At 43.5% G+C, this 14,375-nt stretch overlaps 1 protein-coding gene and 1 long non-coding RNA gene across 4 annotated transcripts in view; one reads left to right on the forward strand and one right to left on the reverse strand.

The window, feature by feature from the left end:
• Positions 1-1,392: 1,392 nt before the first annotated feature.
• Positions 1,393-11,170, reverse strand: LOC109514813 (uncharacterized). Its single transcript, XR_002168059.1, has 3 exons — positions 11,079-11,170; positions 1,671-1,807; positions 1,393-1,539 (listed from the first exon to the last, which is right to left on the reverse strand). It is a non-coding gene; the product is annotated as an uncharacterized LOC109514813 (long non-coding RNA).
• A 251-nt stretch (positions 11,171-11,421) lies between these two features.
• The window catches only part of galnt5 (polypeptide N-acetylgalactosaminyltransferase 5), an 8,526-nt gene continuing 5,572 nt past the window's right edge, over positions 11,422-14,375 (forward strand). The window contains exons 1-4 of one of the 3 annotated variants that reach the window (XM_019868198.1): positions 11,422-12,098; positions 12,135-12,599; positions 12,675-12,841; positions 13,450-13,569. In XM_019868198.1, coding sequence (XP_019723757.1) covers positions 11,698-12,098; positions 12,135-12,599; positions 12,675-12,841; positions 13,450-13,569 — 1,153 coding nt within the window. In that variant the 5' untranslated portion in view covers positions 11,422-11,697. Of the gene's footprint in view, positions 12,600-12,674; positions 12,842-13,449; positions 13,570-14,375 lie in introns of all 3 variants that reach the window. The other 2 variants (XM_019868199.1, XM_019868197.1) reach the window with 2 other exon arrangements.

Genomic DNA, 14,375 nt, shown 5'->3' on the forward strand with positions numbered 1-14,375 from the left:
ACATCAAACAAAGAGATTAAACATTACCCCACAAGCCAGCACGTTCAGCCCTCGTTTGTAGCCTATTTTAAGAGCACGTTCTAGCATAGATATCCAAATGCAATTCATATTTCGGCAACAGAAAAAAAAAAAGTGTTTGGAATTAAATTATTTAAGCACGTTAGAAAAAAGCGGAGGGAGAAGAGAAGACGTTCCATGTAAAGAGAGGACATGGTGTGAATGAAAGTTAACGTTCAGGGCTATGAAGCAGGAGACGTGGCCTTAGGTGCAATGTTGGAAGGAATAACGAGCACAGTGAAGGGTGAACGCACGCTTCTTTGGAGATCCTGCACCCCAAAGGAGCCTTCGGGGAGCTTAAGGGCTTGTGGGATACGGGGCTGTGCTCAACCTTTATCTGCAGCCACACACACAACCACAACCGCGCGCACACACACACACACACACACACACAAGGACAATGGTGAACGATGGCATGTTTACAGCACGCCCTGAGAAATACTGACTCATTTGTTCAAACATAATAAAGACATTAACTGAATATTTAAAATTAAACTTACTGCCTAGTGCCCTTTAAGGCGGGAAAATGTACATATTCTAAAGCCATTTGAGTTGGAAAATTTTTGCTTTGAAAATAAAAACCTTAAAAATCACAAATGTTTTTTTTTTTGGTTTTTTTTGAATGAAAACATTTTAATTAGCCGAGATGCGCACGGCCACCAGTAAATCCAAAGTGATTACTCCTGCCCTGGGAGAAAGGCTGTCTCTTTGCGCTCTGTCAAAAGGTCAATTATGGCCCCAAAGCGGCATGCAGCGACAGTGACCTGGAAGCGCTACTGATGACCCCACGTCCAGGGGCCCAAAAGAGTTGATCATCTAACATGCAGGCTGCCCGCAGCCATGGAAATCTGACATTTGTCCTTATTCAAATGAACACAAACAATATGCATCTCATGCCTCGGCCTAACCTTGTGCCAAATTTATACCCGCCGACTGAATGCATTGTCCTCCTTCGCCGAGGCGCTGCCTTTTGCCCAGCGGTATGGCCGGGTCACACGGACCGCCAGTGCGCTTCGACACCGGTCACCTCGTAAGTCATACTGAAGATCCCAGCAAGAGCGTCATCAAAAAGTCGAAAAATGCTGGAGCCAAAGTGTGTCACTCTGCATCATTTTAGCCACGGCCAAAAAGTGTGAAATATTGAAATGGAGTTGACTGCAACATCAGTGGGCCCAAGCACGTTCCTTGAGGATCACACATGCGCTCTGTAGCCACAAGTGAGATATTCTCAGTGTATGCGAGTCTTTTCAGCAATTATCTTCGAACACATCGAATCTCTTTCGAAAAAAACAATCTCCAAATTCACTTTCAAGATTCTTTCCTCGGGAGAAATATTGCACATCTTTCAGACTCTTTGTTCATTCATCCCGAAGAACATCTGTGAGGTCACAGCGGTTGTACCTGAGAGATCTCGGTTGTAGTTCATCCCCAAGGCCGCTTAATGAGGTTGATGAAGACAAGTCTCTCTTGTTGCCTTCCATCCTGAGGTAAAAAAACAAGGTAAATCCACCTCGATGAGAATTTTATCGCCGTAGCGCCGCTGCATACACACTCAAGCCCCCCACGCCCTCGCCCCCACCCGACAGCATGCACTAGCCCGAAGCAACACCTACCACGGTAAATGTTTATCCATGTGGACTCCCCATCTCAAGCTGTTTTTGTCCGTGTGTGCAGAAGGTGGCGGCCCGGCCCGGGAACAACGCGGGCTCGCATGTCCGCAGGGCGTTCTGCGGAGCATGATCATGAAAAGCTGAAACATGGAGGAAAAGTGCAAAAGGTTGAGTTTTTTTTTTTTTTCTCTTCTGCGAGTCACTTAATTTCATCTTTCCCCCCGCTGTGGTTCCGCATCGCTCTTCTATTACGTTTCGAGCACGATGGAAATATAATACAGATCGCACTGCTGAACAAATACAAAACAACAACAAAAAAAAAACATCGAATCACTACACTCTCAAATGTAAAAATGGAGACCAGTTGAATAATAAAAGTGAATTTATAGTTCCCTCCGCTGCCCCCCCCCCTCATATAATTTACGTCACAAAAAAAATATGAAAAACAGACGCTGGCCATCAGGTTGTTTGCTGCCACGTGATATTTGCTTTAAACAAGCGATCGCCGGCAGTGGCCGAAGAGAAGAGTCCAATCTTTGGGGTGCCTCTGCCAGACAGCCTCAAATCAAAAATCTCAAAGCAATGCACTTCTTTGCGACTCGGTCAGCTGTAAAGCGTTATTGATCCGGACAAATGAAATTTGTTCGCGTTGATCGATCAAACACATTATCTGAGTTTTCCAGTCTATTACCGGCAAGTAGGAAACTGGAAAGGCGTCAATAAATAGAGCCGGGTCACCCCAGGTAGATTCCTTTCAAGCAACACGCGCTGTAAATACAGCCGACTAAACACAAGCACTTGGACTTAAAAGGTAATGGAGCCGCATCGTGACTAAACACCAAGCGTCCGCGGAGCCGGGATGCGGAAAGCACTTGGGTAGCACCTTCAAGGTCTGCAGACACTTGACTGTGTGCTGAATACTTGGCCTGGTCTTTCCTGCCCCTCTTAATACCCCCTCCCCCTGCCCCCCACCCCACACCAAACCAATCTCCCCCCGCCCCACAAGCACACACGTGAAAGCCTTCCAGCTGGCACCCGCCAAGTGCACTTGGCAGGTCGGCGGGGAACATGAGAATTATACCTATATCGCCCCAGAAAGCAATTCTCAAATATCACTGGAGTACAGCACTTCACCAGGGACCGGTGAGAGTGAATGGAACAAAAACACACACACAAAAAAAGCTTTTTCTGGCACGCCTAGTGCAGGAGGAAAGTTTAGCAAAGCAAGGAGACGGCAAGGATTCTTCGAAGAGAAAATCCGGCGACGGCTGCCGGCAAAAGTGCGGAACACCGGCAGGCCCAAGTGCATTTTTTTTTTTTTTAAAGACAAATGTCACTGACGAGTAAGTAGTTTGAGCAGAACAAGGTGCAGTCCAGGTGCAGGCAAACGTTCCAAATGTCTGCGGACTTGTGTCATCAGATCAACCACGCGGCAATTAAAAAGGTCAAGGAGGTTTGGATCGAGATGTGCTTTTCTGTTTGGGAGATGTTTCATGAAGCTAAACGGGCCCAGTCCAGTGGTACCTCTACTTACGAAATTAATTGGTTCTGGAAGAAATTTCTTCACGAGAAAATGTTGTAAGTAGAGACGTGTTTACCATGTAAATGCCCTAATCCGTTCTAAGAACCCCCAAAATTCAGTTCCTCTAAGCCAATGGGATGCCAGGATGATGCTCGGTAATAGCCAATGGCGGAGCAGCTAGTATGTTGCGTCCAGGAAACTCGGAGCTGCGAGTATCAGCCCATACTGTATTTTTACCTTTCGTATCTTGAAATTTCTTTCGTAACAAGAGGCAATATTATCCTGTTGAGGCGTTTTGTAACTTGAATATTTCACACGAAGAGACGTTTGTAAGTCGAGGTGCCACTGTATTTAGAGCATTTGGCTGGAAAAACCTGAATGAGATTGAATGACCAAACAGAATGAAAATGCTCGATATAGACACCTCATTCGAAATAAAAAGGCAGAATCAGAATGAAAATTAATTTTCCCGCCGGGAAATCAATCGGAATAGTCATGTTGCATCACATCTGTGCATTTTGAAAGTGATTGATGCCTTTTTCACCTCTCCGATGGGATTACTGTAATGCACTTTACATCGGAGTCAGCCAATCCTCCATTAAGCTTCTCCAGTTGGGCCAAAATACTGCTGCTCGCCTCTTGACCGGTACACTCATAAGAAGGAGCACATAACTCCCTTCACTGGCTCCCTGTACAAACACTTTTCGATGATTTGATTTCAAATCTTCAAATGACCTCGCCCCCGCCTTCTTCATTTGATCATTTTGACGGCAATCACTTTGAGCTCACAAAAATCCAAAATGTACTTTCTTGGAAGAACACCCTCGATATCAACATATTAAGCGGACAAAAGTTGCAGCGAGCTATGCAGCTTGTCGAACTCGAACGTCATCGGATCACGTCTCCGAATGTCCTCTTGGCATTCATTCACACCAACTTGCTCGAAATAGGAACCTGCAGCCGCGCAATGGCGATAGAGCAGCTCCGATAGCTCCTTTATTATGGAAAATTATTTTAAACGGCGCAAAGAAAAAAAAAAAAAAAAAAAAGACAGCGACCATCTCGTTCCTTCCCCGTTCCCGCCACTATCACTCCAGCTATTGATAAGATGTCTAAATTTATAGCGGAATAATTCTGCGGGAAAAGAGATAAAAGGTTGCTGAATAAAATATGAGGCGAAAGGCTGTAAATTGTCGCAATGCATATCATTTCATTCAAACGTCGGACGCAATTACCATCTGCTACACTCATCAGTGCCCATCCTTTATGACTTAATTATATGTTTAATGCTATCAGATCAAGGAAAGGGCAAAACAGATGAATGAGAGAAACACGGCAAAGATTGGGCAACAAGACAAAAGGCGGATGCAAAGTAACATAAAGGGCTGAAATTGATTCCGCCGAGCAGGAAAATGGGACCTTAATTCCGGGGACAATGTTGCCTCATCTCCTGTGCCTTCTAAGATAATAAAGCCAGCGTGTTGCCAATTTGTCTCCGAGCAGTCAAACAAAGGGAGTCGAGTTCCTTTACATCCATCGTGATCACGGTGATACTTTCTAACCAGACGGACGACCTGAAACTCATTTATCGCGCCACCTTGGAAATGAAAGTGGCGGTATTTCAGGTTCTGCTTTAACCCTTTGAGGGGCAACGGTTACTACGGTGGACAGCTTATCATGTTATCGGGTTACAGGTTAGCATTATCGGTGCAGGAAATAAAATAACGCCATTTTGGAGTCGTTTTGCGGGTTATTCATGGACCCGGTTTGGGTTATTTTGGACCCAAATGTTATTCAAATTCGGTCTTTTGAACGTAGTTTCAGCCTTTCGCTGGAGTTTTCGTGCTCTCCCCTTTCCTTCCCCATTTTAAAGATAGTTTGGTCAAAAAGAACCACTTGGTCAAATGAATCATTTTGTACTTTTTTTTTTTTGGTGGGTCATTCTTTTTCACCAATTTCGGGGAAGTTTAAAAGAATAACCTAAAAAGTTGGCTTCGTCCCTTTTTGACCCGACTGAGGTTATTTTTGACCCAACTGTTATTCAAATTCGGTCTTCTGAATGTAGTTTTAGCCTTTCGCTGGAGTTTGCGTGCTCTCCCCTTTCCTTCCCCATTTTAAAGATAGTTTGGTCAAAAAGAACCACTTGGTCAAATGAATCATTTTGTACTTTTTTTTTTTTGGTGGGTCATTCTTTTTCACCAATTTTGGGGAAGTTTAAAAGAATAACCTAAAAAGTTGGCTTCGTCCCTTTTTGACCCGACTGAGGTTATTTTTGACCCAACTGTTATTAGGGTGCTCATTTGTTTGGTAGGTTAGGCGGCCACTTCCTGGATTCATGGAAGACGACTACGGTAGTAGAAATGCGGTGCCACTGAAAAGATTTTTTTGTGTTTTGGATCTGCCTCCCGGCAAACATGCAATGTTTTTCTCCTTAGCACATGCACCAGTGGAAATTACGACAAAGCTCGAGATGGCCTCAAACGTTTAAAAAAAAAATGGGGTCAAACTAATTTTAAACTAAACTGGGTTTTGGGGTTTTTTTTTTGTGCGCGGGGGAAGCGTTTGTTTTTTTGTTTTTTTTTGTTGCTATGTTCAAAATGTTTCACCTGACTTGGACCCAATGACGTTTTTGACGACACATTACGGCGAGTTGGCGCCTACTGGGTTTTGGGGTTTTTTTTTTGTTGTTTTTTTTCTATGTTCAAAAATCTTCAGCTGACATGGACCCAATGCCGTTTTTGACGACACATTACGGCGAGTTGGCGCCTATTCCAGTCGACTTTGGGTGAGATTGTGACTCCAGAGATTGCGTTTGACCTTTGAGATTCCAATTGCCGACTCCAATGTCATTCCTTTGTGCTTTCTCTATTCTGATGCAACATTAGCAAGGTTTTTAATTACCCCTACCACCAAGATTTCATGTTTCATCAAATTACGTTTTCCTTTATTCCACTGAAATCATAAAAAAACAACCAACCGGGTGTATTATCTTGTGACGCGGTGAATCGAAAAACTTTACGACGGTCAAACTTTTTGTCGCGCGCACTACGTTTTCCTTTATTCCACTGAAATCATAAAAAACAACCAACCGGGTGTATTATCTTGTGATGCGGTGAATTGAAAAACTTTACGACGGTCAAACTTTTTGTCGCGCGTTTCGATTCAAATCATGGAAGACAGCACCCACAAAGCGAAGCGGGCTGGTCCAAATGGCTGTGGGCTAAAACGCTAGCCAGTGGGCATCCCAAGTGCCAGCGGGCACTGTCCTAACTGTGTACCTTTGGCCAGAACTCATTACAGGCTGACATTTAGGCCTGCTGCTGTCCATGCCAAGTCAGCCTTCTGGATGGAGACAAATTATGTAGTTATTTTTTTATGTCGGACATTAAGTCATGTCCGGTGTGAGCCAAATGAGTCTCACCTTCATGTCACCTGAAAGGAAAGCAACAAAAGGCTGCGGAGGTCTTAAACAGGGGCGGCTATTTTGCTTAGTGTGTAAAACATTCCCTTATTACAAATAAGATGAAAGTGAGGTGAATTATGTTCCTTATAACAATAAAGAATGTATCCAAGTACTCCTGCACATTCGAAGGAAATCCAGTGGAATAATAATGATGGACATGGAATTGATTAAATAAAACGCTTAGAGTTGCAGTGACGTCATAGGTAGGATGGCGAGACATTAAATATATATAACTCTTATTTTTTTTCACATCATAAAAAAATATATAATTTCTGTAGACGTTTCTTTCAAGGTGATTGCAGAGTTTAGTTTTTACATTTGACTGCATTCACAATTTTACGAGTCTATTAATATACAGTTCGGTTCAGTAATTCGTAGTAGAATCGAATGAAAGGCAAGGTATGACTCAGAGGATTAGAAATGCCAGGTTCATTTTCAGGAGTTCGATTCAAAAAGTCGAGCATGATATCGAATCCCGACTCAGAGCAAGATTTCATGAATTCATTTTGGATGATTTTGGCTATTAGCAAAAGGAAAACCCAAAATGTACCATCTCGGGAAATGTGAACAAACACATGAGGGAAAAAAAATGGGTTGTTGACCTTCTGGAAAGTATTTTCTGAATCTATAAAATAAATGAGCAGTGAAATAGATCTTTCCACCATTTTTATAATTTACCCAAATGGACCTGTATGTGAGTTCAATACAAAACAAGTAATTTAAGTCTAAACCAACGGCTTTCATAGAAGAGCTTTCAGGAAAAAAATTGTATTTACTTGTTAGGAATTACAGCCATTTTATGTAGAGGCCCTTATTTTTATTTATTTTTTGGTATCATTTTTAACTATAGGCGGCCACTCGCCAGCCATAAAATTAGGAATACTTGCCATAATGTCGTAAAATCTGCGGGGTCAAATGTGCATTTTTTTGTTTTCAACGAGCACCAAGTTTTTCAGTTGGCAGAGCGGGTCACCCGATGACCGAAGAATCGTCGGTTTCGAATCCTTGCTCCGGCTGTTTGCTGTCAGGCAAGACGGTCCTGCCTGCCTGACAGCAAACAGCTGCCAGGACCCCCTGAACCCTAATTTGCTCCCAGTGGGCCTCGCAGTGTGGGGCCTTGTAAGACGCCCGGTTAAATGCGATACCAGCGTTCTTCCTTGACCCAAATGAAAATGAACGGCTCTAAAACGAGTCCTTATTTGAGATAAAGGCTTATGTTCGTTCTTTTACAGGCTCAGTTTTCCTCCCCTTGACTTACGAAGGCGGTTCCTTGATGTGACCCAAGTGCAGCCTGTTTAAAACAGGAACAGAACTAAGGCGCCATCTTGTGGCGAATGGCTCAGCACCACTCAGGAGATTTTTAATTTTTATTTTTGTGTGCCCTCCTGTTAGCCATGGAAATGATGGGGCTGTAAAACAATTTAAGTTTGAACTGATCAAATATTAGCATGAGAACCGATAAACCGAGGGAGTGGCGATTATATTAAATGTGTCACTGCTGCATACTCTAAAGATGCAGGAAACGACTGGTGACATTTATAACATTCGAGCACATTAGAGGGCAATTACGACTGAAAATAAAAATAAGTGAGCCGACCGCACTCGCTAGCCGGTCGGTGTCGTGGAATTGAACGTCTCCAAAAGTTGTTTGTGTGCTCTGTGGCATTGGCACAAAATGCGGATAATTGCTCATTGGGAGGATTCGGCATTCCCTTGCGTGCACACGGCGAGGAATATTTTCTCACTTTGAGCATAAACAGACACAACCGGGCATGTAATTGATTAAAAGTTAATTGTGCAAAGGTCTGCCTGATTGGGGACCATCTGTCAAGCTGTACATGCGCAAATTCTAATCATATTTCATTAAGAGCGCAAACAAATTGCATACATCACAGTTAGGCTGCAAACTGTTATGAAACAAATTGGCTTTTTACAATGAAGGGAAATTACATCACATAACTAAGTATTATACCCACCTCCCCGAGCTATATTTCTTAATGAATCCTCTAATGAATTTAATTGGCACAATGTGCATAATTTGGAGATGAAAATGTCAGCGGGTCAGATTTAAGCGTGTTGTGTTAGCAAAACATGACCCTCATGTAAATGACGCGGGGTGTACGCGTAATTGTGGGGTCTAATTAACATGTTCTAAAAAGGTATCGTGGGGCGTACATTGATGCTCATTTTACACGGGCCGGTGTCAAATCACCGTTTGCCTCAGTTTAGCGTCATCTTCTTTTCATCAACTGGAATGTCATTTTGTGTTCGTCATAAGGGAATGACACGTCTTGGGGTGACTCAGCACGCTTCAAACTCAACACGGAGCTCATTCCGAAAGCCTTTTCAATCAGGGTCACGGATTTGATTCAAGAGCAGGCTTGGGAAGACCAATAATGTCTGCTATTTAAAATGGAAGATAACAATTTAAAAATCGCCTGTTGACAAACCGATTGCTTCATTTCATGAGATTTTATGCCTGTAGGTCATGTTGATTGTTTTCCAAAGTAAAAGCATGTCTTATTTTGAAAATATTTTCTTTTTAATAAAAATCTTTCTGGCAAAATTCTGAGGATTTGGATAATAAGGTCTCTAAAAGATGAATCAATCATCAAAAATAATTTCATAATCGATTCGTTCTTCATTAATCAATGCACCTCTAATACAATTAAATTTTACAAAGACTTTTTTTTTTTTAATATTACTATTTAATTCAGATTTGGCTCATTTTATCCTCCTACTATTCAATTTGATCTCCTGAATATGTTCTCACAAAAAAAACTCAAACTTTTGTAAATTCTGCATGTCCACTCCCATGCGGCTATCTGTGACGACTCCGAGCATAAACTTTTTTTCGTCATGCTAATCCACCCGTTGCCTTTCTCTGCCCCGATGCGCAAGCGTTCCTCCCAACCTCCTTAACCCGTTCAATTTAACACCAAATACAAATTCAGCTAATGATGCCATCACGAGTGTGCATGTATGTTTAACTGTGTGAATACATGAATACATTGGAGCAGTCCATGAAAGCGCCCAAGACTTTGCCTGGGGCTCGTCCCGAGGCAAATCATCGAGCTCACACACACTAATGAAAGAGTGTGTAGCGCCAGCTAAGGGCAGCCACGGCAGGAGCCGCTGCTGCCCTCCCTCCTCATGGCGCTGTTAATATTCTGCATGGAGCCAAAGGGACTCCCCGGAGAGGCCGGCTGATGAAGAGGCCAACCTGTGGCCGTCTCCGCTAATCACCGGCTAATGGCTGCACTAACATGCCTCTTACAAATGGGATTGTACATGTGTGCCTGCATATGTATGATATGCGCTCTGCATGTGTGTACGGATGTGTATGTGTGTGTGTGTGTGTGTGGGGTGGGCTATATGGGGACACAATGAGTTAACTATTACAATATTCGGACTGAGGCGTGTTAGGATGCAAATCATGTTCTCGTGTTTTGCACCTCGCTAACTGCATCTTATGTAGCTTTGTGCGATGTGATGAAATCTTGCTGATTTAGGGCCTGTTGCAACCGCAAAAGTAATGCAGTCGGCGGCTCATAACCACACACTAGGCCAGGGGTTGGGAACTCTGGTTCGTTGAGAGCCACATCCTGCCTGCTTTAGATCTCTCCATACATCAACACACCCAATTCAGACGGTCAGCTCTTCAGCAAGCTCTGCAGACGCCTGAAACGATCATGATCAATTGAATCAGGTGGGAGAGATCTGATATGGACAGGATATGGCCCCCGAGGAACATATATTGGCTGTTATATCTGCTATGACCCGATATACACCTGCGACTAATATTTGAAATCGCAATAAATCTAGTGGGCGACAGCTGCAAAACAGTTTCATCGCATCACCGAGTATGCGACAGGCCTGGGAGTTTTGAAATTGCAAATATTGAACAGGTTTAACCCCCCCCCCCCTCCGCCCCCAGTATAAAGGATGAAAAATCCCTTTTGTTTTAACACACCACACGACACACGATAATCACCCAGGATGATCTTTCAGGGGCCATCTCAGGATCGGGCCTTTGATCAGTGGGGATTTGATTACAAAAAAGTAAATTAAATGAGAATCGATAAAACAAAATGGGATGGATTAGATAAACAATGTTGGAATACATTAGATTGAATAGGATTGATTATGTAGGACAGGTTTCATTAAATTGGATATAATAGCATAGATAATATTTTTACCATCAACAGATTTGAGTTGGACAGTCAGATGACAGACAGATTCATACATAACTTTGTGCTCTTGTTTTTTTTTGGGGGGGGAGGAGGGGGGTGAGCTTTCAAGTCTGCACAGTCGTGCTAAACACAAACACTTCCCCGACGACGCAAGAGAGATAATTAGCGTCGCTAGACAAGTGACGCCGCATTTTAAAGCCTTAAAGATGGAAGGAATTCGCGACAGGTCTTACCAGAAATTTTGCTCAATCGCATGCAGCGTGTCAGTCAGTATCTACCAGTAAACCACCAATTATAATGAGGAACTCATCGACTGGTGGCCGTTTTAAACCAAGGAGCACTGACAACACAGCTGAAATCAAGTAATAATTTTGAAATCAGTCGTTCTTATTCTGCCAAATCGTGTTGTGTGAACGTGGAACTACTTTATTTTGAAATTCAGCGCCCGGGTTTCCTGTTGGGCTTCACGCTACCTTGACGTCACCTCGGGGGCGTTTTGTCCAATCAGAGTTACGCTGCTGCATTTGGGCATGAACTCACCGCTTACTGTACACTCTTGACAACTTGAAGAACTTGAGTGAGTCGGAGGGGGTGGGGGGGAAAGAAGTTTTGGACAGTAACTTGGGGTCGCAACGCTCGGGACACGGTGATGATGAATAAGTTTTCACCGTGACGGTCTTGTGATATACTCCGAACGACGCGGTCATTCCGTCCCGTGTGAGATTTGTTGTAGCGCGCCACGCAGGCAGCTAACACCTCCGTAGGAAAGAATCTTTAAGGTGGAACGCAGTTGCCTCGGGCTCAATGTGATACTTTGATTGCATTTGAAAAAAATAAATAATAATAATTAGGATGATACCGTGTTGGAGGTACCTGCGGAGCAGCAAGGGGGTCTTGGGCTTCGTGTTCGTGGCTTCTGTCATTTGGCTGCTGCTGGACATGGCTGTCCTCCGCCTGTCCGTCCGCGACGTCAACAGTCGTCTACTGAAGGAGAGAGTGATCCGGCAGCAGGACCTGGCCAGGCAGCAAGATAAAGTTACCCTGCTCATGGAGAAGTTCTTGGAGGAGTCGGTGGTGAAGCAGGAGGACTCGGACAAAGACTCGGACAGTGTGGACGTCCAACCCGTCGGACTTTACAGACGTCGTAGAAAAGATAAAGTAGCTGTTAAGGATAACCAGAACCGGCAAGGCAATCCGAGTAAGGTTGAACCGGAATCAGTTGCTAAAAAGCCTGTGGATTTGTCTTTGACTGATGCGTTATTATTGCAAAACAACATCGTAAAGAATGACTCCGTTTCACTGAGCCGTCGCGCTGTCAATCCGGAGATAATCGAACCCGTGAAGACCGCTCCTAATACAAGCGTGCAAGTGTTCAATCAGCCCCGGGCCGCGAAGGAACAACTGGACGTTCAAGAACTTCCCTTGAAGGAGGACAACCAAATTGAAGAACCCCCCAATCGAGGACCGCACAACACGTCTTCGGTGAAAGAGGAGAAACAACTCCAAAATAACTCGATCATCGTCAAAGGGAGAGACACCCATCCTGTTAAGGCAAGTGTCCACCAGGTGCTGTCCCTCGACGTGACCGCCGCCCCCAGAGATCCCAACGCCATCGGCCAGTTCGGCCAGCCGGCGACAGTCCCGAGCGAAGACTCGCTGAAGATGAAGCAGAGGTGGAACGAGGGCCATTTTAACGTCTACCTGAGCGAGCAGATCCCCCTGGATCGCGCCATTCCCGACACCAGGCCGGAGATGTGAGTCGCACACACACTCCACCCACCCCCACCCCCGACTCATCTGACACGACCTGCTCTTTGTTTCCCCAACAGCTGCGCCCGCGACGTGGTCCACGACGACCTGCCGTCCACCAGCGTGATCCTCTGCTTCGTGGACGAAGTGTGGTCCACCCTGCTGCGCTCCGTTCACAGCGTCCTCAATCGGTCGCCGCCGCACCTCCTCAAGGAGATCATCCTCGTGGATGACTTCAGTAAAAAAAGTCAGAGCGGCTCCTACCTTCACGGCGCTGGAGTGCATTGATCACGAGCGGTGTTGCCACAGTTACCTTGAAATAAGTCACTTTACCGATGACTTGCTTTCGAAAGTCATTTAGTTACTTCATTGATTATTTTGATTGAAAAAAATAATTACATGAAGGACATCAGTAACTTAGCCTATCGCGAAGTCAGCCGGGATAGGCCGCAGCTCACCCGTAACGAAGCTCAGAAGCGCTTTCAAAAACGGACACATGACGTTCGTTTTTCGCCGTGTACCTTTTTGTGCTTCGGTGTTCAGTCTGGGTATTGCCCCTTTTTGTTTTCAGAATACCTGAAGGAGAATCTTTCCTACCTTCACGGCTCGGTGTTGCCACAGTTACCACAAAATAATCAGCGAAGTAACTAAATGACTTGCTTTAGAAAGTCATTTAGTTACTTCGCTGATTATTTTGATTGAAAAAAAGTAATTACATGAAGCGACATCAGTAACTTAGCCTATCGCGAAGTCAGCCGGGATAGGCCGCAGCTCACCCGTAATGAAGCTCAGAAGCGCTTTCAAAAACGGACGCATGTCGGTGTTCAGTCTGGGTATTGCCCTTTTTGTTTTCAGAATACCTGAAGGAGAATCTTGACCACTATATGGCTAACTTCAGCAAGGTCCGAGTCATTCACCTCAAGGAGCGTCAAGGTCTTATCAGGGCTCGGATGGCTGGAGCGGCTGTTGCCACAGGTCGGCTCCGCTTTTTCACGTGTTCAACTTCATGTTTGTCCATTTTTATTTATTTTTTTTGGTCATAGCTTAAATGTTGATCGCCAATTTCAGTTCCTATATATATATATGCATCCTTGTTTTTTTTTTTTTTTTTTTTTTTTTTTTTTTTGCAAGCACTTTTTTTTTTTTTAAATTTTGGGGCCATACCGGTAATTTAAAAAAAAAGCAAGCACATTTTTTGTTTTTAAATGTTGTGGCCATACCGGTAAGTTAAAAATGAAATGACTTAGACTCAGTTTTGCCATTAGGCTAATGATTTTAATGTCAGGCAGATGGGCCAGGTCAAAAGATACAATTATTTATTTAAAAAAAAAATTTTTTTTTTGGTATTTTTTTATAATTAATGGAATTATAAATACGTTATTTATTGCAATACATACAAACTATTAAGCTCAAATAATATTGCTCTTATTTTAATGGTTTTATTGAAACGAATGGTGATTATTTCACCAAACATTTAATGCTGTACATAAAAAAATGTTTGTCAAAATATTATAGCTATATACTTTTATACTAGTATATTTTTATTTTCTTAGTCACAATAAATCCATCCATCCATAAATTCACTTTTTTGTTTTTTTTTTTAGATAAATGGGGACAAATGAATAGATATATAGAGAAAGATTTTTTATTTTTTTTAGGTACAAAATACCTATCTTAATGCAAAGAATATTACAGTAGTCTTGATCATGCTTGGTGGGTTGGATAGATGTACCGAGTGGCGCCCGCGATCCATATTTTGCCAACGGTGTCGGCCTCCATCT

The sequence above is a fragment of the Hippocampus comes genome, unplaced genomic scaffold, assembly GCF_001891065.2.
Source record: "Hippocampus comes isolate QL1 unplaced genomic scaffold, H_comes_QL1_v1.1 scaffold133, whole genome shotgun sequence".
Lineage (NCBI taxonomy): Eukaryota > Metazoa > Chordata > Actinopteri > Syngnathiformes > Syngnathidae > Hippocampus > Hippocampus comes.